This window comes from Capricornis sumatraensis, chromosome X, assembly GCF_032405125.1.
Source record: "Capricornis sumatraensis isolate serow.1 chromosome X, serow.2, whole genome shotgun sequence".
NCBI lineage: Eukaryota > Metazoa > Chordata > Mammalia > Artiodactyla > Bovidae > Capricornis > Capricornis sumatraensis.
In genome coordinates this window covers 126,475,687-126,500,512 of record NC_091092.1, presented here as the reverse complement: position 1 = coordinate 126,500,512, position 24,826 = coordinate 126,475,687, and the positions used below count along the sequence as shown (strand labels likewise).

The following is a 24,826-nucleotide window of genomic DNA, read 5'->3' as shown; positions in this document are numbered from 1 at the left end:
TTGGACACGACTGAAGCAACTTAGCAGCAGCAGCAGTAGCAGCATTAACACTCTAATTTTAAAATTTATTCACAGAAAATTGAGGTCACACAGCTTGCAGATGGAAGGACCAACTGAAACTAGACAGTGGGCTCCAGATGGGTGGGACTCCTACCCCCACATACTACTGCCAGTTTTCAGGGACTTTGTGGATCAAGCACTGTTGTTCACTTTTACAGTCAACATGTTATTTTGCAATGTCATTAAAAACACCTCTGTTCCCTCTCCTCCAAAGCATATTTCAACTCCTAGACTGTGAAGGCCTCAAGGCCAGAGACTATGCTTTATTCATTTCTATGTCTCTAGTGCTTGGCCCAGCGGCTGGCATGCAGCAGATCCTCAATGAATATTTGATGACTGAACTACCAGATCAGGGCTGGACTGTTTATGTGACATTGCAAAATCTGCATCTGACTCCTCTGGGAAACAAAAGCCCTCCCACACCTAACACATCTGTCATTTTTTAATGGCAGGATGGATAACGGTGCTCGTGTTGTATTTTTGTCAGTGATTTTCACGGTGTGAGACCAGAAGACCAGCAAGCACTCACCCCCAGGCACCTGCTCCATAAATATCTTGATGTAGCCATCCTCGGACACGGAGCCTAGGTACTGAACAATGTTGCGGTGCTTGAGGTACTTGTGCAGGGCGATCTCCTCGTGCAGAGGCTGGGAGTACCTGGGAGCAAAAACAAAGCCAGTGTCACCTGCCAGCTTCCTGGGGCTTGGGGTCTACATCGTGTCCTGCCGGTACCTGCTCTGCTGCCAGCCATCTCTTCTTTCCGGGAATGTTCTCTCCCCAGGCTCCCAGGAGACTACTTGGCTTCCCATCTGTTCTAGTCTTACTCTGCAAACTCACTCCAGCAATAGTCACCTAATGGCCCTCCCAGCCTCAGCCTCTGGCCTCTTTGGTCTGTTCTCCTCCAGCTGCCACAATCCTCCTTCCTAAAACACACACCTCATCTTATTACTTCCCTTCACAAAGTCCACATAAAGACTTCAGTGCTGGGGACTTCCCTCATGGTCTAGTGGTTGAGAATCTGCCTTCCCATGCAGGGGATGTGGGTTTGATCCCCGGTCAGGAAACTAGGATCCCGCATGCTGCGGGGCAACTGGGCCCACAGGCTGCAACTGTTGAACCTGTGCTCTCTGGAGCCCACATGCTACATCCAAAGCCACAGCGCACAGGACCCCACAGGCCCCAACGAAGATCCAATGCAGCCAGATACATAAATAAATATTCAAAGAAACCACACTGCTTAACATGGTACACAAGGACCTTCAAACCCATGGCAGACGACATCTTTAAAACTGTCTGCCTCGTCCCAAGAGCCCCCCAGTGCCCTACATCTTACAGTCAAGTCACAGCAGACAATTTGTTCATGCCAGCAGCTTCTCCCAACAAACAACTGCAACACCCCATCCATCATGAAAATAAGAGACAGAATACTGGACAAGGAATTCAAGACACTGGATCCTAGTCTTGTTTCTTCATGTCCTTGGAGAAGTCATTTAACCTTCTTAGCCTTAGAAGGTGGACAAGTTCATTTCAGATCCTGGCTTATAATTCAAATATCATAATGCTCAATCCCATTAAAAAGGAATGGATGAACACGTGAATAAATAAAAGAATAAATGATGAAGGGCCTTGTTGTCATTTAGTTGCTCAGTCATGTCCAACTTTTTATGACCCCATGGACTGTAGCCTGCCAGGCTCCTCTGTTCATGGATTCTCCAAGCAAGACTACTGGAGTGGGTTGCCATTTCCTCCTCCAGGGGATCTTCCTGACCCAGGGATCAAACCCGAGTTTCCTGCATTGCAGGTGGATTCTTTACCATCGAGCCACCAGGGAAGCCCAATGAAGGGTTCTACAGCAGCTAGAAATCACTTCTCTATCCCGAATAATTTACTGAGCCCCTGGATGTAGGGATGTTTGCACATATCCATCAGCGTTCATCACTGAAGGCAACATTGCGGACATGGTCAGAGCGTGTCTGCGGAGCAGGGAGCTGCCGTTTCTCATACCATGGTCATTACTGTGTATGTTGCTTCTCTACAAAAACATTTGACAGTCAACACGTTCTTGTTTAGAATTAGGAGGCGTATGAATTTTAAATGGAATAAACATTTAGTTAACACTAAAAAATGTATGAGAAACAAATTGCTAGTACTGGTGGTTAAAAAAAATACTCTAAAATCTATGGGTGAGGTTGAAAGGCAGGGTACTGTAAAAAAAAGTCTGTATTGCAAAAAACCAAATTTCTTTTTACCACATTTTCTGCAATGATACACCTGAATACATCATAGCCATTTAAAATTGTTACAATGGGAACTAAGGCACTGAGTCACATTTAAAAATATTGGCAAACAAATATCAATGTAAAAATGTTCATTTCTACCTGATGGGTGGGAAAAAAACTACAGTCCTCTTTTAAAATGTGACTCTGCAATCCACATGCCTGTAAGTGAAGTTGTTCCATTTTCTTGATCCATTTACAACATGCAGAGAATAAAAGCAGATCACCCTTATGAGAAAAAAACTTATAACTTCTTGATGACAGAAAGCTTTCACCCTTACTCCCTCCTCTGCACCATCAGTGGGGCACATGGGACCTGGGGTATGGGGGTGGCAGCTGCGAAGGCCCGCCTGACTTGCCTGCTGTCTCTCTCTGGAATTTCTTTGATGGCTATTCGCACTTGATTGCTCAGATCTCTGCCAGCGTACACGACTCCATACGTGCCCTTCCCCAGCACCACTCTCTCACCTTTCTCATCATGGTCGTACTCATACTATAGAAAAAAAGTAATGAGATAAAAAAGCCCACACACTGTCCTGCAATTCAAAAAAAATTACAAATAACATTATTTGAGTACCAGGCAGGTTACATTTCTTAAGTATTTTTAATTAATTAATTACTTTGAAGGAGTAGAGTTCTGAGTTACTCATATATTCATAATACGGTTTAATGAAATGAATATAAGAAATTTAAAACTATAGCTCATTTGTAACTTGGTGGGCTGACCTGTTGGAGATCTCTCTCCACTTTAATGCTGCAATTTTAAAAATACTTCTAAGCAACTATACCCCAAGAAAAAATTATTTAAAATTTTTTAAAAAGACAAAATAAACATGCGCCTAATCATGTTGAGTACCACAGACAGGTGCCTTCCTGCATGATGTCTATCAACTTGTCAGGAAAGCAACCACTTACTATATAGCCCAGAAGAGAACTGAAGGCAAATAAAACTGATTTCATACAAAGTACACATGCTGCCCCACCCCTACTTTTAGAGGTACAGATCTAGCACTAAACACATACTGCAAAATTCCACCTGTCATTAGTATTGCTCTTTTATTCCCCCAATCTTATCATCAAAAACCTGTGGGACTTCCCTGGTGGTCCAGTGGTTAGGGCTCCGTGCTTCCACTGCCGGGGGCATGGATTCAATCCCTGGTTGGGGAACCAAGATCCCACATGCCATGTGGTGCGGCCAAAAAAATAAAGTAACAAAAAATTGTACAGCTTCATTCCAGTTCGTTCTTCTCAGTGATAAAAACAAATGGAACTCCAGGCTGAGCAATATTTATTTAAAGCAGAAGTAGTCAGGCATTCTTTCTGTTATTTTCTATGTCCCACCATGCCTCCTTACAGAAGTGCACGGGACATGCATATGCGTCCCTTCCCACCCACATCTAGGGATGCGCACAACAATTACAATTACTAGTGGGTCCCATCACTGTCTGATTTAACCAGACATCAGCCAGACAACCAGACATTCATAACAGGCTTTTATCTCCCACCTTCCTCTGCCCCCACATTTGTTACCTTCAAAGGGCATCACTCAGTTCATTTTTACAACTAACTTTGATTCTAAGCTAAGAATTCGAGTACCTGACTCAATTATGAAAATGAATCCCTTTGATATTTTCTGAAAGAAACCTCAAAGAACTAATTTCAGCTCACTTGAAAGTATAATTAAAACTCACTGAATTACATGGATCTGAATTAGTGGTAAGTCTGACAAATTATGCAAGATTTAAACACATGTGTAGTGGTGTTGTATCTGTGAACCATCACTATACTGTCCAAAAAAAGCTTACGATGATCCTTTCTGAATATTATTTTCTTAATATTAAGAAATTAACATTAATTTCTGAACATCAATATCATTATATTTAATATATGCAGTAGAAATAACTAAAGTCAGTTCAGACATAAATGAAAAAGTCTGCTTCTAGTTGTCTAACTATTGCTCTTGTGGTTTTACAAATATTAATTAGCATAGAAAAAGCTTTTCTGTCAGTTGTACACCGAAGGGAATTTTAGTCTAGTCCATGTCAGATTTTTCTTACACATTCTGGTTGATGGGGGTCCCAAATTAATGAGGTTTTTCTATAGAGATGCATTAAATTTAATCTCTGACAGTCATGAATAGTGGTTGCTAGCTTATTCATAAATGATTACTTAAAAATACACACAAAGAACTTTCACACAAAAAAATGGGACATTTTCTTTAAGTATCAAAAGCACAATAAATAACTTTTTCCATGTTCCAGGTCTTCTGCGACTCACCTCTAAGGTATCCCCATCAGTCTCTCCCTCCAGCTCCACTGTGCTGCCCACTCCATTGGCTATCATCTCTTTGACCAAAGAGCAAAACCTAGAACACCAATCACAAAGATGCTGTTAACTATGATTATTCCTATTCCTTACCTCAAACTTATCCTTAGTACATTAAACTGTGATTAAATATAAACTACAAGTTACAGAGCAATCACTCCACCCCTTGAACTGACATGGTACTTTTCTGACATGGCTATCTAATCTAGTTTAAATACCCATATGATATGCATCCCCACCAACTGGGTGGCTCATTGATACTTGAATACCCCCAGTGTCAGAGAACTCATTACCTCACAAGGCAACGCATCCTTCACTGAACTCGATGAGAAATGCCTCACTTATATTGAACTAAGACTTCTTTTTTATGGGGGTCCCATTAACAGACTGCTTAGAATTAGTCTCTTTTGTGCATAACTGCCGATTAAATAGGTATTGGGTTGGCCAAACAATTTGTTCAGGCTTTTCCGTAGCATCTTATGGGGAAAAAAAAAAAAAAAAAAAAAAACCTGGAAGAAACTTTTTGGCCAACCCAACACATAATTCTATCTTCTCCCTGTAAGTCTTTCCTTCTTGTGCCCTCAATGTTTCCCCTAGTACTTGTTAATAAATCATTTCATTAACTGGTAATTCCTCAAAGGTATCCCTGTGCTATATTATTCTTCAAGTCTGGCCCTGAGACCAGTGTTTCACGGGTAATTTAATCAGTGCTGAGGATATTGCCGGTGGGGGGTGGGGGCAGCAGGCTTGCCAGGTGGCTCAGTAATAAAGAATCTGTCTGCTAAACAGGAGGCAGGGGTTTGATCCTTGGGTCAGGGAAGTCCCCTGGAGAAGGAAATGGCAACCCACTCTAGTATTCTTGCCTAGGAAATCCATGGACAGAGGAACCTGGTAGGCTTTAGTCCGTGGGGTCACAAAAGAATTATGACACAACTGAGTGACTCAGAATGAGTACGAAGGATAGTGGGATCATCACCTCCCAAGTTGCCAATACTCTAGCTCTTAGTGACAAATAAGGTCCTGCATAAGGGGAGGGTGAGAAGGAAACGCATAAGACAACCTCATCGTTCTCTTCATGTAGACTAAGCTTAGTATCAACTCTAATCCATAGATCTTCCTCACAAATGCTGGCTGAGCCACATCAGCCACTCCCTAAACTTGTGCAGTTGTTTCTTCGCATACAAATGACTTGCCTCAGAAGGTCTGTATTCAGTATTCTCTCTTAGGGTAGCAGGGAAGAATATTGCAGACTTTAAGGGAATTTCTACAAAACATTAAAATGTTCTTCTCTAACACATCCCATCTCCATTTCTTCTAAACTTTGAAAGCTGGGAAACGTGATAAGTCAGGCTTCTTAGGAAACATATGGTATGCACTCAACACAATAACATTGAAAAAACAGGGTCAAATGTTGAGAACATGGAACAACTGGAACCCTCATACATAACTGGTGGCAGTATAAATTGATATGACCACTTTGGAAAAGTACTGTCAGTATCTACCAAAGCTGAATATAAACCTCCCCTATAATCTAATAACTCCATTCCTAAGTACATACTGTACAGAAATCAACGAATATGTTCACTGAAAGGCACGCACAACGGTGTTCACAGCAGTTTTGATGATAATGGCTCCAAACTGGAAATAATTCAAATGTTTGCTAGAACAGATAAACTGTCACATATATCCACAGTGGAATACTACAAAGTGAAAAAAAAGATGAACTAATACTTACAATATGGCTGAAATCATAGAGAGAGAAGTGAGAAATAAGAGTACCCACTTTATGATTCTATTTATTCGAAGTTTAAGAACAGGCAAAACTAACTATTGATGATAGAAATCAAAATAATTACCACTGGGAATGGGTTTAATGACTAGGAAGGGGCATGGAGCACCTGCTGGGGTGCTGATACATTTACCACACTGTATGCACTTCACTTGTATGTATGCGACATCTCAATTAAAAAATAATTTAAACACATGGCAAGAAAAGGCACTGAGGACAGAATGAGTGTCAGAAAGCTAAACTCTGTAGTAAAAGGATATTCTACATGACATTTGACAGCATTTTCCAAGTCTAAGTTGAAAATTGTGACCCAAGCGTTCTCTGGGTTGATATTTTGTCTGATTTCTAAATATGTTGTGATAATGACTCTCTGAGACACACTGAATTAAAACGTTCTCAAATTACATGATGCAAGCTCTCAGAGACAAACTATGAATAAAGGAATCTTCCTCAACCTGATAAAGGTTACCTATGGAAAACGTACCAGTAATATCATGCTTAATGGTGAAAGACTAGATGCTTTCCTCCTAAGTTCAGGAACAAGTCAAGGATGTCTTCTCTCACCACTTCTACTCAACATTATACCAGAGAGTCTAGTCGGGACAATTTGGCAAGAAAAAGAAAGAAAGGCATCCAGGTTGGAAAGGAAGAACTCCTAACTATCGCTCTCTGCAGATGACATGATCGTGTACACAGGAAACCCTAAGGAATTCAAGACAAACTATTAGAACTAATTAGTGAGTGCCAATTTGCAGGACACTAAATCAATATAAAAAAATCAAGTGTATTTCTATACACCAGCAATGAACACTCTGAAAATAAAATTTGAAAAACTCCACTTACAATAGTATCAAAAACAAGAAGATACATATATATATATATATATATATATATATAACAAAAAAGTATAAGACTTATACATTGAAACAACAAAAATTGTTGAAAGAAAGACAACCTAAACAAATAGAAAGAAATGCTATGGATGGAAGACTTAATATGGTTAGGGTGGCAAAGCCTCTCAAATTGATCTACATATCCAGGGTAATACCTGCCAAAACCCCAGTGACCTTTCCTGAAGAAATCAACAAGCTGATTCTAAGATTCAGACATGGAAGTACTGGCAATAGTTAATATGACTATGAGAAACAGAACCAAATTGGAGGACTCACATTTTCTGATTTTACAACTTATTACAATACTATAATAATCAAGAAAATGTGGGAGCATCATAAGGATAGACATACAGATCAATGGAACAGAAGTGAAAGTCCAGAAATAAATGTTTACATTTATGGTCAACTAATTTTTTTTTAAGTGCCAATACCATTCAATGGAAGAAAACACAGTCTTTTCAACAAAGAGTATTGAGATAACCACATATTCACGTATAGAAGATTGAAGTTGGACCCCCTACCTCATACCATATAAAAAGAAACCTCAAAATGGATCAGAGACCTAAATAATTAGAGCTAAAATTATAAAACCCTTCGAAGAAAACAAACACCAGAGAAAATCTTGGGTTAGGCAAAGCCCTCTTAGATATGACATCAAAAGCACAAATGACAGAAGAAAAAATAGATTGGACTGCCACAAAACTTAAAACTTTCATGCTGCAAATGACACCATCAGCAGAGTAAAAAGACAACCCACAGAATGGGAGGAAACACTGACAATTCATACAGCTGATAAGGGCCTTGTATCCAGAATGTAAAAGGAACTCTTAAAACTCATTAACAAAAATATCAACCACCCAATTAAAAATGGGCAAAGTTCAGAGAAACTTGTCAAATTTTCGCTAGGTGAGCCAACTTAATGTCACCAGTAATGAGACAAAGATATTGGATGTCTCCCAGTGTGATATAGTGAGTAGGATATGGCATCACATCCATGGTATTCCCACCCCAAATGCAAAACATTAACGTATTCATGGGGGAACAGCAAACTAACCCTAACTGAAGGATTGTATACAATAAACTGTATTCTTTGAAGAGGACTATGCAGACATGACAGCTAAATGTTACCATATGATCCTGCATCAGATCATGAGCCAGAGAAAAAATATTTTTTTGTTTCACTATAAAGGACATCAGTGGAACAATATATAAAATTTGGATAAGGTTTGTAAATGACAGTGCCACATCAATCTCTCTTTCCTGTTCTGATAACTGCACTGTGATTACATAAGCGAATGTTCTTGTGTTTAGGGAAATATGCAGTCAAGTACTGAGAGGTGATGGATCATCATGTCTACAACTTACTCTTCAACAGTTCAGAAAAAGATAGTCATCTGTTTACAGAGAGAACGTAAAACAAACATGGTCACAAATGGTTAACACTGGGACGTTCTTAGTGAAACATGGAAATTCTTTGTACTATTTTTTGAACCATTCTCATAGGTCTGAATATGTTCCAAAATAAAAAGTTAAAAAATTGTTTTAATTCGGCAAAGAATTTGAGTAGGTAGTTCTCCAAAGGAGATACATAAATGGCTAATAAGACCCTGAAAAGATGCTCAGTATTATTAGTTGTTCAATTCAGTTGCTCAGTTGTGTCCGACTCTTTGCGACCCTATGGACTGCAGCACACCAGGCCTCCCTGTCCATCACCAACTCCTGGAGTTTACTGAAACTCATGTCCATTGAGTCGGTGATGCCATCCAACCATCTCATCCTCTGTCGTCCCCGTCTCTTCCAGCCTTCAATCTTTCCCAGCATCAGGGTTTTTTCAAATGAGTCAGCTCTTTGCATCAGGTGGCCAAAGTATTGGAGCTTCAGCTTCAACATCAGTCCTTCCAATGAACACCCAGGACTGATCTCCTTTAGGATGGACTGGTTGGATATCCTTGCAGTTCAAGGGACTCTCAAGAGTCTTCTCCAACACCACAGTTCAAAAGCATCAATTCTTTGCTGCTCAGTTTTTTTTATAGTCCAACTCTCACATCCATAAATGACCACAGGAAAAACCATAGCCTTGACTAGATGGACCTTTGTTGGAAAAGTAATGTCTCTGCTTTTTAATATGTGGAAACAGTGACAGACTTAATTTGGGGGGGCTCCAAAATCACTGCAGATGGTGCTATAGCCATGAAATTAAAAGATGCTTCCTCCTTGGAAGAAAAGTTATTAGTCGTTAGGGAAATGCAAAACAAAACCACAATGGGATTCTACCTAACACTCAGTATGATGGCTACAATAAAAAGGACAGACAATAACAAGTATTGGGAGGATGTGGTGAAATTGGAACCCCTATATGTTGCTGATGGGAATGTCAATTGGGAAAACAGTCTGGCTGTTCCTCAAAGTTAAATACAGAATTACTTGTAAGACCCAGTAATTTGACTCCAAGAGACATTAAAACATTAAGTTCACATGAAAACCTGCATGTGAATGTTCATGGCAGCATTATTCGCAATAGCCAAAATGTGAAAATAACCCAAACGCCTTTCAAGTAATGAACAGACAAATCAAATATATCCAGACAATGGAATATTATTTAGCCAAAAAAAGGAATGAAGTTCTGAATCATGTTACAACATGGATGATACTTGAAAATTTAATGACACAAGGAGGATGCTAGTCACAAGAGCTCATGTATTATATGATTTTATATATATATATATATATATATATATATATATATATATATGAAACATCAAGAATAGGTAAATTCATAAAGACACAAAGTAGATTCAGTGTCTGTACAGGACTGAGATTGGAGGATTAAGTTGAGAGAAAATGGGCAGAGACTGTTAATGGATACTAGGTTTCTTCTAGGGGTGATTAAAATATTCTAAAATTAGACTATGGTGATGGCTGAAAAACTGTGAACATACTAAAAAAAAAAAGATGAAACTGTACAATTTAAAATGAGAAAATTGCATGCTAGGTGAATTACATCTCAACAAAGCTGTAAAAATTGTTTCCCATAAGGTAAAACTTTATTCAAAAGCAGAGATATTACTTTGCCGACTAAGGTCCGTCTAGTCAAGGCTATGGTTTTTCCAGTGGTCATGTATGGATGTGAGAGTTGGACTGTGAAGAAAGCTGAGCGCCGAAGAATTGATGCTTTTGAACTGTGGTGTTGGAGAAGACTCTTGAGAGTCCCTTGGACTGCAAGGAGATCCAACCAGCCCATTCTGAAGGAGATCAGCCCTGGGATTTCTTTGGGAGGAATGATGCTAAAGCTGAAACTCCAGTACTTTGGCCACCTCATGTGAAGAGTTGACTCATTGGAAAAGACTGATGCTGGGAGGGATTGGGGGCAGAAGGAGAAGGGGACGACAGAGGATGAGATGGCTGGATGGCATCACGGACTCGATGGACGTGAGTCTGAGTGAACTCCGGGAGTTGGTGATGGACAGGAAGGCCTGGCGTGCTGCGATTCATGGGGTCACAAAGAGTTGGACACAACTGAGCGACTGAACTGAACTGAAGGTAAAACTTCAGGGAAGGCAGTATAGCAAATACTTTTCACAACAGAGACCCTTTAAAAGTGACCCACCGTTATCAGACTGAAAATATCTGAATCAGATTATAACTCACCTACTGCACTGGTTTTCAGTGGAAAAGTAGATTTGAAAGTCATCAGAATTATCATGGACGTAAAGAAAACAACACCGTTCGTCGAACTTGGATATGCTATAAAGTTTCAAAACACAAGAATGCTTATTTATATAGTTTGATACCAATTTAAATTGTTGGAGAAAAATCTAGTAACAGCTTTTCTTCCAGTTTACAAATCTGAAAGTTTCATTACAGTTTTAACAAATCTCCCCCACACCAAAATGACTCCAATTTCTCCATGAAATTTAAATCAGAGGGGCATTTAATCTTGCTTATATTTGAGTCTGTATTCATTGACAGACTTTACTATGCTTTAAGAACTTACTATATATTCAGTGCTAAGCAAAGCATATGGGAAGCAAGAAGGGGAATAAAATACGGTCTCTATCTTCAAGAGTTTATAAGGTCATAAAAAAGGTAACTGTGAAATAATTTATTATGGTATCAAAGAAATTTCTGGACTTGAAAAATGACACAGCATCTGTGGTCACATAAAGCAAATGGAAATAAACATGGCCACTTAGCTCAAGAAAGGCCTTTAAATGATATCTGGTCCATCCACACCAAAGGCCTGGATCTGACTCTACAGCTTCTCAAACAGGCAAAGTTCACCGTGCCTGGAATCCCCAGTGACAGAAAATTATTATAGTCCATCTCCTGATGGGTTTCATAGCTAGAAAGTTCTCTACCTGCACTGTGCCAAAGATTGTGCAAAAGGCTAAATTCCCTTCTATGGTTAGCCCTTTGAATAAATGAGGCCACTTTATCTTGCTCTTTCTAAGTCATCTCTTCCTAAAGTCATAGCATCTTTGACCATCCGTTACATGTTATGGATTACATGACAAGAAGTAGACACAATTAATAGTACAGGGTGATTCAAAGTGAATTAGAACTAGGTTACACACAAGTAACTTTTGAAAACCAATTTTTAAAGGACTACCACAGTTGTTTGGATAGCACTGGGAATGCTCAACACATGCTCTTCATGTCACATTGGTTCCAGGGTTTGGTTCACCCCAGGCCCTTTGCACATCCCTGTTGATGGCTGAAATGGCAGCAAGAGGTATCTCTATGAGATGGTACAAACAGAAGGTTCTTGACTGTATGTTAACATACAACTTAGTTCCTGAGTAGTACATTTTTGAGAATGTTCAACACATTTTGAATTATCTTAAATTTTCTGAGCAGTGTCATTCAAAGACATGACTGTTCTTAAATGATTTCCCTCCCTTTAAAAGTGAGATAAATACTACTCCAAAGAACCTGCCTGCCAATGAAGGAGATGCAGGTTTGACCCCTGGGTCAGGAAGATCCCCTGGAAAAAAAAAGGCAACTCACTCCAGTATTCTTGCCTGGGAAACCCCAAGAACAGAGGAGCCTGGTGGGCTACAGTCCATGGGGTCACAAAAGAGTGGGACACAACTTGGAGACTAAACAAAAACAATGTCTAGGAAAGGATCATGCTACATCTAGAGGTAACAGGCATTCATTCAGTGGCCTGTGGTCTCAGAATCAGAGAAACTATGAAGGTACTGAAACCCAGAGAGGCTGAGTGATTTTCTCAAGGTCAAACAGCAAAAGAGGGATTAGAACTCACATCTGCTCCAGAGTTGCTCCCACCCTTGGGGGTGTTGGCAGGCTCAGACTCAGAGTGTAGCCACACAGTTCAGACCCAAATGGTTACCACTCCTGAACCAAATAGCAAGTGGCAGACCTCTCCTGGGAATACACCGCCCTACCCACCTGCTAATCACAATGCCCTTGGCTCCATTACTCTGCCCAGGAGAGCCAAGTTACCATGTAACTCCCAGCTGCAGTTCTGGGGGGTCTCTGAGCACTTGAACATCATTGGTTTAAAGAAGAAACACTTTCTCTCTCTACACACATAACTTCATTTTTAAAATAAGTTTGAGACACGAGAGTTTTGTGTATTGGATACAAAAGCAGCTGCTCTGCTATAAACAAGCCAAGAAGCCATTACTAGCAGCACATTATAAACAAGTTTGGGCAGGGCGACACATGAGAAAAGTCCGTTTTGGATTCTGTTGAAAATGAGAACATCACATATTATAACTAAATAGAAACGTTAAGGTGATTAAAACATCATTATTTGTATTAAAACAATAATTACATTTCTTTTATGCTCTTACCTTATTCCTCTAATGGAAGAAGCTGTAAAATTCCATTCATGAATTTGTTTCTGCAAGATTCAAGGACAAAAGTCAGTATTTTGATCTTTTCCATGTAAAAAATCATTTTTGGTCTCACTGTATGGTGAATCACTTCTGCTATTTTTCACTTTCAGTAGAATTTAGCACTTAAAGCAAAGTCGTTTGCATACCTTGGAACACCAGAAACATTTTCTATATTGTAAAAATTTCATTTGTATCTCTAATCCAGTTCAGAACTAACAAACTAAATTTGAAACAGAAACAACAGGCACACTGTACGTACACAGTGAGTGGCCTTTCATTTTCTGTCACCATACCAGGAAAACTCTAAGAGAAGTTTGGGAACAGCCCACCCAAGTTGAATGACTGACAAAGATGTCTGGAGAGGCAAGAATGTGGCAGACACCAGACAGTATTCATCAATCTCTCCCCACCCCCTGTACCTGGCTAGACTACATTTCCCAGCTTCCTATGTGGCTAGGTGTGGTCATATCGATGGAGCTCTGACCAATGGGATGTGAACAAGAGTGTGCCACCTGTGGGCCTGGCCCATAAAACCTCCACAGTAATCCTCTCCTCTCCATTCTCTTTCCCCATCCACTACCAGATGCAATGGGAGCCCTGCCAACCCAGACATGACACGAGGCATAGATAAACTTTTATCATCATAGATAAACTGCTATTTGGGGGGCTAGTTCCCATTTGGGGGATATTTGGTAGTATCTAACCTGCCGTGATTAATACAAAGACTAACTGGGATTTCAATCTGTACAAGAAGCACTTAAGAAATACATAGACAACTCTGTCCTCTTCCTCCACCAACGTCCCTTGCCCTTAAACTTTAAACAAAGTTGAGCCTCAGAAAGAATGTCTGAATTCTCAGATATAGAAGAGTCACAGGTTACCACAGCAATATAACAGAGAGCCATTTTAACTAAGAAAATATATGTGGCTAGCCTGAGGAATGCCATACAGCAGTGGTCCCCAACCTTTTTGGCACCAGGCACCCATTTCATGGAAGACATTTTTTTTCCCCCACGATTGGGGTGGGAGGGATGGTTTGGGATGATTCAAGCTCATTACATTGATTGTGCACTTTATTTCTATTATTATTACATCAGCTCCACCTCAGATCATCAGGCATTAGATCCCAGAGGTTGGGGACCTCTGGCTTAAATGACCAGCAAAGCCTCACAGAGAAGTGAGAGGCAAGTGAATGAGCATATGGTCCAGGAGAGCCAGCCACAAGCGGTCAGGAGACAAGTTTCCTGTTGTCCTAGAGCAACAGCAACAGGCACAGCTGGGAGGACAGTTCCCAATGGGAGGAGCACAGTTTAGACACGTTGATGAAGCACCTACTATGCTCCATGCAACGTACCAGCCCTGAAGACATGACAGGCAATGACAAAACCCCTGTCTTCATGGGGCTTACATTCGAGTGAGGGGAGATAGGTAGGCAATAAATCAAACTGTAAGTGAAGAACTTGGTGGAGAGTGAAAAGTGCTATGAAGACAAATAACACAGCAAAGGCCAGTAAGGTGGGGCAAGAAATCATGATTTTTCAAGCAGAAAGCCAAAGGGGGTGAGAGAATGAACCATTCAGATAAGTGGGGGGCCAGTTCCAGGCAGAGAAAACAGTAAGTGCAAAGGCCCTGAGACAGCAGTGAGCTTGGCATGTTTGGGGACCAGCACAGAGGGGAGTGAGACTGGAGGGGAGTGAGAGAGGAAGCTGGGGAGATCATGCGGGCCTTTGGAGGTCATCATTAGGACTTGAGCTGCCACTCTGTGTGAGAATCACTGAGAGATGTGAACATGGATGAAACATGAAAGCCAATCACAGAGCTATCTGTATAGAAAGCCTGCATGTTATTTCAAAGGAGAGGTGTGTTCTGAGTCACTGAAAGAGAGTAGTGGTGGAGAATAGGCCTCTGCTCTGGATTTAGGTACAGAAATAGGAACCCTGGCAGATTCGGGAGAACCTTGTCTGACCCACATACACCGGCAAGAGACTGCATGTATATAGAAAGCTCAGCCACGCAAGTTTTCAAAGTACTCGCAGATGGGAGGTTTACTCTGAGTAGCTTTAGGGAACTTCTCAATATGGGAGGAAGATTTACTGGTTAAGAAGTAAAACACACAGACCTCCCATCTTTCCCTTTATATCATTATCAACAGGCATTAGAGGGGGTTCCTGTTTTGTAGGTCTATGGATATAAAAATATAGAAGTCAAGCACAGGCTTGCCAGCAGTTGGGTAGACACTTTGGGAAGTGAATAAATGAGACAGGATGTACTTGGTACATGATACAGACATTTGGGTAGCCAATGGACATTCAGTGCAAGAAGGGAAAGGGTGCTTATAGACACCTTTGCAGAAGTTAGAACTTGGGTAATTGGAAGAATGAACTCCAGGAAGGGGTAAAGATAACAGAAGAGCACATGTGAACCCCTACAGGGCCAGCTTTGGCCCGTGCAATGATGGATGACGGTCTGGCTGGGCTGAGGGTCGGGGAGGGGAAGGAGGAGCAAGGCAGGGCAGGGTTATATAGGCGCTTGACACTTGGGAAAAGAGTTAGAATTTGGGGACTTCCATACCGGTCCAGCAGTTAAGACTTCACCTTCCAATGCAAGAGAGTGTGGGTTTGATTCCTGGTCAGGGAGTTAAGAGCCCACAGGCCTCAGGGCCAAAAAAACAAAACATAAAACAGAAGTGATATTGTAACAAACTCAATAAAGACTTTAAAAATAGTCCACCTTAAAAAAAAGTTTGAGCTTTATCTGGAAAGTCACAGGATCCAGTAATGATCTGGGAGTATCAACAAGGTCACTACGAGGGTTTTTTAAATTATGACTAAACTCTTAAGCTGAAATACAACATACATTCAGAAAAGGGTACAGTGATCAGCTCAACAAATTTCTGCAAAATGAATACCCACTGTAACCAGCATCTACACCAAGAGACAACCTCAGCAGCAGCCCAGAAGCCCCCCTCACACCCCTGTACCCAGTCACTCCTGTTGACCCAAAAGCAACAGCTACTCTGTGTACGTGGCTCCTGACCTGGGGTCCTGGCAGGTCAGTCAGGACAGCTGAGACTGTCCTCCTGCCCTGAGCCTCCTGCTCGGCAGCATCTTAGTCCTTCCTGAGAGGGGATATTTCACCAAACCATGATGAAGAAGTAGACTCACAATTTTAGCTTTTCACGGCATCTGAAGCCCCCAGTAAGCACGCACTGGAGGCAGAGCCAGGGTTGGCTCTGGAGAAACAGGCTGGGAAGTCAGAGAGGGGGTGCCTTCAGGATCCCCTAGGAGCTGACTCAGCCTCTGCCTTCCTACCCTCAGAGGGGAGGGGAGCTTTTTGTGTTAAAAGCATAGGCTTTGTTGCTGTTCTTAAAAGCATTGACTTTTTGTGTAAGATGTTCCAGTCACTAATATAAGTATAAACAGCACCCCCCAAAGAGCTTTCCAAAACCAGCAGCCCTACCCACATGGACAGTGATGGGGCCACGATGCATTTGTCAGGGCCCAAGAGGAGTCGAAGGAGAAACACTGCATTCGTTCTTGCTCTGTGCAGCCCCCCTGCATTGCTGTGCTAGGCACAGCTCACACCAGCTTGGGAGGCCAATCCTGCACATCTCCTAACCCTGTGTGTGGTGACTCGACCATGGTTGCTGGAAACTGGCCAGGATGGGAGTATTTGCACCACAGAGCTCAGTAAACATGACAAATCGCCCTCTGCTCCTACATCCCCTGGAGAGCTGGTGGTTAAACATTCACCAGCCTAAGTTTCTGAATCCTTGGCCGATGAACCAGAGCTTCATCTCATGGTACAGTGGTGCTGTCTGCAGGTGAACGTGTGCCTCTGTGCGATTGCTTCCCACCACCCACAGCCCACCGGGAAAAACTGCAAATCCATGTAGAGAAGTTTCATTTCACTCTGGGCTAATCTGCTTGCTTTTACAATCTGCAGAATTTCAAAAATGTAAATGAAAGCAAAAGCAAAGCCTTCCTCTCAAAGAAAAAAGGCAATTTATATTTCTCTCAGACATTTGCTCTGACAACTACCAAGCGCTGTGCAAAACATTTCATCAGTCAAGGAAAACTAGCATTTGCTGCTTATATAGTTCTTTCCATTTCTTATTACAGACTATGTACAAACAAAGCAAAACATTTACAGCTAGTGAGATGTTATACGTACCGATGGAAAGTTCCATTAAAGACCTGCAACCATTTAGAATTCCACGAGAACAAAACCTTTTTGCTCTAAAAGTATGAAGACTTGCTTTAATAGGATCAGCTTTTTTCGTAACTATTAATACTTGTCAAGATAATGAGGTGTCCACACCCTGCTGGAATGGCCATCATCAAAAAGTTTACAAACAACAAATGCTGGAGAGGGTGTGGAGAAAAGGGAACCTTGCCCTTGCTACAGTGTTGGTGGGAATGTAACTTGGTACAGCCGCTACAGAGAACAGTATGGAGGTTCCTTAAAAAACTAAAACTAAAGCTACCATATGATCCAGCAGTCCCACTACTGGGCATATATCTGGAGAACACAATTTAAAAAGATACATGCAGACTTCCCAGGTGGTCCAGTGGTTGAGAATCTGCCTGCCAATGTAGGGGACATGGACTCGATCCATGAAACAGGAGGATTCTGCATGCCCTGGGGTAACTGGGCCACACCACAACTACTGAGCCCGTGCTCCGGAGCCTGCAGGCCACCACTGCTGAAGCCCACAGGCCCTAGAGCCCATGTCCCACAAGAGAAGCCACTGCAATGAGAAGCCCGCAGACCACAACTACAGAGGAGCCCCTGCTTGCTGCAACTAGAGAAAGCCCATGTGCAGCAAGGAAGACCCAGTACAGTCAAAACAAATAAATATTGTTTTAATTTAAAAAAAAAAGACACATGCACCTCAATGTTCACTGCAGCACTGTTTATCATATCTAGGACATGGAAGACACCTAAATGTTCATCAACAGAGGAATGGATAAAGAAGATGCGGTACACATATACAATGGAATATGACTCAGCCATTAAAAAGAATGCAATAATGCCATTTGCAGCAATATGGACCTAGAGAGTGTAATACTGAGTGAAGCAAGTCAGACAGAGAAAGACAAATATATATCACTCATATGTGGACTATAAAAACAGGCTATAAATGAACTTATCTACCAAACAGAAATAGAGTTACATATGTAGAAAATAAATTTATGGTTATTGAGGGATAAGGAGGGGAGGAGAGATAAATTGGAAGACTGGATTGACACATATACACTACTATATATAAAACAGATAACTAATAAGGCCCTACTGAACAGCATGTGGAACTCTACTCAATATTCTGTAACAGCCTATACAGGAAAAGAATCTTAAAAAGCATGGACATATCTATATGTACAACAGATTCACTGTGCTGTATACCTGCAACTAACACGACATTGTGAATCAACTATATTCCAATAAAATATTAATTTAAAAATACGAGGTGTTTTGCTACCTCTATCAATGGAATAGTGAGATTACAGATCAGAATTTTAAAAATTCTCCTGTATCACAGTGGCACCAATGACACAAAGAATATAAGCAAGGTTGGTATCTAGTACAAGAATCCCAACAGCAGGGAGAGGGGGCTTCCTGGCAGTGGAACCTGGAGGAGGGAACATGAGTAGGGCTTTGGGGTGTTTTTATTTGTGTGTGTGTGTGTGTGGTAAGACCACACAACATGGTATTTACAAATTTGGAAGTGTACAACCCCATACTGTTAATTATAGCCACTGTGCTGTATGGCAGCTCTCTGTGACTTATTTATCTAGCATAACTAAAACTTTATACCCACTGAACAATGGAAAGTTGTTGTATCATGACTATTTCTGATAAAGAGTTTCTAGTATGATTTTGAAACTCTTCGTATTCTCTGATGTTCTATTTTATTTTTAAAGATACAGATTTTTTTTAAACTATTAAGACATAATTGCTCACACTCTTATCTCTGGGGCGGGAGGGAATCTTTCTTTGCCAAGCTGAAGGCAGAACTCTCCCCCTACTCTATGGAAACAAAGACAGAAAACAGACCTATCTAATGAGCTTATCAACAGTGCTACTTATTATTACAAAATATTTTATTAAAGTAAAACTGTGATGAAGTACTTTAGACACATAGAGATGAAAATATACATCATGAAAGAAAACATGAGGCCTGGCCCAGCATTTGTGTAATTTCTTTAAGGGGCAATGTAAATGTTTTCTCTCCTGCATTGCTGGTGCTGAGTATGAACTAGAATGGTACAAGCTGGACAGTAGCTATTGAATTTTAAACACATGTACTCTTGAATCCAGCAGGTCCAATTCTGGGACTCTTTGCTCCTGAAAAATCTACATGTGCATGGTAGGATGTAACCACCAAGATGTACATCAGCGTATTTACAATAGGCTAGAATGCAAAATTGAAACCTAAGTGCGCATTAGCAGCAAAGTGGTAAAATAAACTATGGCTCATGAATACTCAGAAATGCACCACTGTGACATGGGAATATAGGGGATTTTACATTAAAAAAAATCAGGTGGATCACTGTGTGCCGAATGAAAACTTTCCATGGTGTACGCATCACTTAAAAAGGGTAAGCTGCAAAGTAACAAATCTCACCATATGATCTCATTTTAATGAAAATGCTTCGCACGCTGTCTATATGTGTATTATGTATGTAACGGATATATGTACACACACAGTATACATATATAACTGAGCTGAGAGAAAAGTATACATGGACATCCATCAAATCCTCACTGGTGGGAATACAGAACAGGTTTGGGGGATCTGAAGGGATTTTTACTTTATTCCTTATCCATGTTTTAACTTCTTTATCAACAAGCTTGCATTCATTCATATATATACACACATATACACATATAGGTACCATATAATACAAATAATTACACACACACACACACCTATATATACATACCTTGCTTCCTTTTTCCAACTGTGATTACACTCTCTCATATACTTCTGTTACTCAGAAGTTAAGCACAGGTGCCTGTTCTTTCAAGTACTACAATATAGTTAACTCTCCTACATGAAAACTGAATTTTTAACTAAATGATACAGAATAAACAGAGAGCTGTTCATGATTGTTCTCTTACCATTTCTGTGGGTGAGACATGCCACAGAGAAACGGTCCTCTCCTCAGCTTCACTGTTTATGGAGACATAAGAAGGCTGGTAGACTTTGGTTGGTTCTATCACCAGAACCTAAAAGAACAGAACAGATTCTTGTGATGCACGGGAACATGTCACAGAGCTCACCCTGCCCAGTGAGCAAGTGGGGAGCTCTGGACTCCACAGACCCTCTCTGAGCACCTACTGGTGGATATGCAATAAGGGAACATATAGAAAATAAGGACGAATAATGGTGGCATGGGGGACACACTTGTTTATTAGATAGAGTGGCCAAGAACAGCTTGCCTGAGGAGGTCACAGAGAAGAACAAGGAAGGCTACAGTTTTTGAGAGAAATGAGGAAGTAAACTGGAGGATCCGCAGGTAGGTACCCAAGTCTGCAAAAAATGCAAGAGGATCCAGGATGAAGTGACAGTTCATGAGTTACATTTTATTGTGCTGAGGGAGAGGAGGAGAGGAGCAGTAAAACTTCAAAATTTTACTATTAGTGCTGCATTGTTGCAGGATCGTTTCTCCCCCACAACACTATGGACATTTGCGGCTGGGTAACTGTGTGTTGGGGGCAGGAAGCTGTCTCGTCTTAGTGGGAGGTTTAGTGGCATCCGTGGCCTCCACCCCACTAGCTGCCAGTAGCAAAACCTTTGCCACAGCCATGACAACCAAACTGTCTCTAGACATTGCCAAATGCCCTCAACTCCTAGGTGAGAACCACTATTTTAAAGGATATAGCCAATCTTTTCTAGTGAGTTGATCTCTCACTGGCTGACTTTGCATAAGATTGATGAATCTCTTAACATTTTCAATTATTCCAAAGCTTTCTTCCTTTCAGAGTATTCAATAATTTGACAGCACCAATCCCACTTTCTTTTTATTTTATCTTCAAGATTTAGCGTTTCTTACTGGAAATCTGAGTCCATTAGTAACTTCATTTGTTGCCTCAAAAATTATATCTAGCCAGAAGTTCAGCCGTTCTTGCCTCGGTGAATGTTCAATAATGGGTTTCTTGAAACGCTGAATTAACAACAAGTTCTGAACTAGTGACCGCAGGTACCTGGAAAGACCACAAGTACCAATAAATTAGATTTCCAAGGAAACAGTATTCAATCCTCCTCCCTTTAAAAGAAGTTTCACCAAAGCTTTATTTCTTAAATTCATATTGCGTAGCAAGTACTTCTTAATCATTTGGCAGCCACATACTTAATTATAAGAAACCCAAATGGAGCAAAATAAGCTTGTCCAACAAAATCATAGAACATGCCTTTTTACTAACATTGGGCTAGACCTCAATTTTGGTACATCTTGTTCAAAGCACAAAGACTGGCAAACATTTGCTATCTTAATTAACAAGAGCAAGTGGTTTGAATTTCAAAGGAACTGCAAAATGACAAAATTTCAAACTCAGTGTCTTTTTTTCTAACAAGACAATTATAGATTTATATATAGTTGTAAGAAACAATACAGAGAGATCCCATGTATCCTTGGCCTGGTTTATACCAATCGTAACATCATGCAAAATTCTAGAACAGTATCACAATCAGGATATTGACATCGACACAGTCAAGATAAAAAAGATTTCCATCTGAAAGGATCCCTCATGTTTCTCTTCTATAGCCAGCCCAGTTTCCTTCCTACCCTATTTCCTCTTTGACCTCTGGCCATCACTAATATTAAACTCAAGGTCTCTTTAAAAAGAAAAATCAAATCTGACCTGGTGGATCTTTAATTTATGAGGTGTTCAGTCTCACCACATCTTTACTATCTTTAGGCAAATTGAACTTTTTAAACATAGCTGCCAGGCAGTGGTGGTCTCCTCTCTAGTAGGGAATGGGGTTGAGGCGAGGTGGTTACACTGATAGTATCAGAGCATTATTTTGCCCTTTGAGGATAAAGTCTGGAGCTATCCTGGGAAGGTACGGTGTTGTAAAGGATTAACTTGGCAGGCCTGGGTTTCCAAACTACATATTCCAGAGAAAGGTCTGGCCTTTGACTGGCTTCTGAAGCATCAGTTCTAAGCCCTTGGGATATCCTGCCTGGTAAGAGTCTTTGTCCACCTTAGGCCTTGTGCCAGGCCAGCTAGTCTACACTAACATTATGATTCACGGTGGAGGTCTTGGGCGATGTTGTATCAGTGTGATCTCTGGAGAGGCTGGGGACTCAGGTCAGCTACCTGCATGCTTCATGCCTACATAACTGATCCTCAATAAAAACCCTGGGACTTCCCTGGTGGCTCAGTGGTAAAAAATTTGCATGCTTGCCAATGCAGATTCTTTACACAGGATCAAAACTGAGACACAGGTTTGATTCCTGGTGTGGGAAGATCCCACATGCTGAGGAGCAACTAAGCCCATGCTTCACAACTACTGAGCCTGTGTGCTAGAGCCCAGGAACCACAACTACTGAAGTCCGTGAGCCTAGAGCCTGAGCTCCACAACAGGAGAACCTGGTGCACTGCAACTAGAGAGTAGCCCTCACTCACAACTAGGGAAGAATCCGCACAGCAGTGAAGATCCAGCACAATCAAAAATAAATGTACACCCGTGGTGGATTCATGTCAATGTATGGCAAAGCCAATACAACATTGCCGGGAGCCAGCACGGGAGATCCAACCCATGACAAGGTCATGTGGAGAGACCTGACGAGCAAGGCGGATCAGGACTCGAGGGACCCCCTGGACCTGCTCGAGCAGCTACCCCAAAACCAGAATCTGTCTGTCTTACTATTTTATGTCTTTCACCAACTCTTCTGACATTCACAGGGGGCTCTCCCCGACCACCTTTCTCTGGAAAAAATCAACTTAGGGCTCTAGTTGATAAATCTCCTGGGCATGAAAGGAGTGTTTCAAACCCCCTGTTAGCATTCTAGCTTACTTGGCAGGTTTATCCAGACTCTTGCAACATTGTTGAGCCAATGCTTGCTGCCAAGTTCACATCCCTTATCCATTGTGTTCCTGGAAGTGCATATAGTCAGGATGTAGAAAAAACAAGCAGCAGCTTTAGCATTAGCAACATTAGACCTTGAGTTAATAAGTTCTTTCTTTGCTGTAACCAGCTGAATCTTTGCTCCATAAAAATGTAACTCTGTACTTTAAGGGCGATGCAGGCTAAGGAATTTAAGAAAAAACATTTCAAGGGAAAGTAAGTGTTCTAGCTGACCAAGCTTTATCAAAAAGGAGTCATAAAATGTTAACAGGCCTCCGGGCCAGAAGATAATGTACAAAAAATAAGACTCTTGCAGGAAAGAACCTGATATTGATAAAAGTTAATATTGATGGAATGTTGAGTTGACTCTGCATTTTTTTACCTTGCTGTATGTACAACTCAGGGTATAAAAGCCCTCTCTGAAAATAAAGTAATGGGCTTTGCTCACTGAAGCTTGGTCACCCCATGTCATTCTTCATTTGCCAATGTCATCCACCCTGAGGATATCCCTGGACTCTGCTGAGGCTGGACCCGGGCACAATATTGTAAAGTAATTAGCCTCCAATTAAAATAAATAAATTCATATTAAAAAAAATTTTTAATAGCATGTAATAAACAGTGACTGGAAAATGGAATAGCATCCAATACATTAAAAAAATAAAGTGTATATTCAAATGAAGTTAATTTCAAATAATTAATATTCAAAATAAAGTAATATTAAAATAAATAAATAATTTTAAAAAACAATTAATAAAAACCCTGGACAACAGGGCTCAGTGAGCTTCCCTGGTCGACAGTAATTTGTACATGTTGTCATACATCACTGCTGGGAGAATTAAGCACTGTCCACTGGGCTTTCCTGGTGGCTCAGCAGTGAAGAATCTACCTGCCAATGTAGGAGATGTGGGTACAACTCCTGGGTCAGGAAGATCCCCTGGAGAAGGAAATGACAACCCACTCCAGTATTCTTGCCTGGGAAATCCCATGGACAGAGGAGCTTGGGGGGCTACAGTCCCTGGGGTAGCAAAGAGTCAGAGGCATCTTAGCAACTAAGTAACAACAACTACATACAACTCCACTGGAAGAGGACAACTGGAAGCCTGTTCCTGGTCTCCCCTGAGCTCTGCCTTAAGTGCCTCTTGTCTTTGCTGATTCTAATCCGTATACCTGCAATAAACCACTGCCACAGTATAACAGCTTTTCTGAATTCTATAAATTCTTTGAGCAAATCACAAACCTCAGGGTGGTCTTGAACACACAATAGGTATGAACACTGTAAGTCAGTCCAGGTTCTGATGTAATGGGAACGTATTCAAGCCTCAGAGCTCATCTCCAGAGAGTCAGCTCTGTCTGCCTCAGATGCAGCAATACACCATAACATTAGAGTACTTCAAGTAGCGGCCACTGCAGGAGAGCTGCAAGCTCAGCCTACCTCTGTGTTCTCTCAGCCTCAGAAAACTTTCAAGAAGTTCATAGGGTTTCAGGATCAAATTTAAGCCCTCTAGATGAGGAGGAAACACAGTCAACCCTAGGTATGGCCA

At 41.1% G+C, this 24,826-nt stretch overlaps 1 protein-coding gene across 1 annotated transcript in view; it reads right to left on the bottom strand.

Annotated features, from left to right (window-relative positions):
- MAP3K15 (mitogen-activated protein kinase kinase kinase 15) overlaps positions 1-24,826 on the bottom strand; it is a 142,440-nt gene that overhangs the window by 23,856 nt on the left and 93,758 nt on the right. Inside the window, exons 10-16 of the mRNA XM_068962887.1 lie at positions 21,268-21,418; positions 20,333-20,440; positions 13,163-13,212; positions 10,992-11,087; positions 4,614-4,701; positions 2,696-2,829; positions 590-717 (exon numbers count right to left, since the gene is read on the bottom strand). Of these exons, the coding sequence (XP_068818988.1) occupies positions 590-717; positions 2,696-2,829; positions 4,614-4,701; positions 10,992-11,087; positions 13,163-13,212; positions 20,333-20,440; positions 21,268-21,418 (755 nt within the window). The remainder of the gene's footprint in view (positions 1-589; positions 718-2,695; positions 2,830-4,613; positions 4,702-10,991; positions 11,088-13,162; positions 13,213-20,332; positions 20,441-21,267; positions 21,419-24,826) is intronic.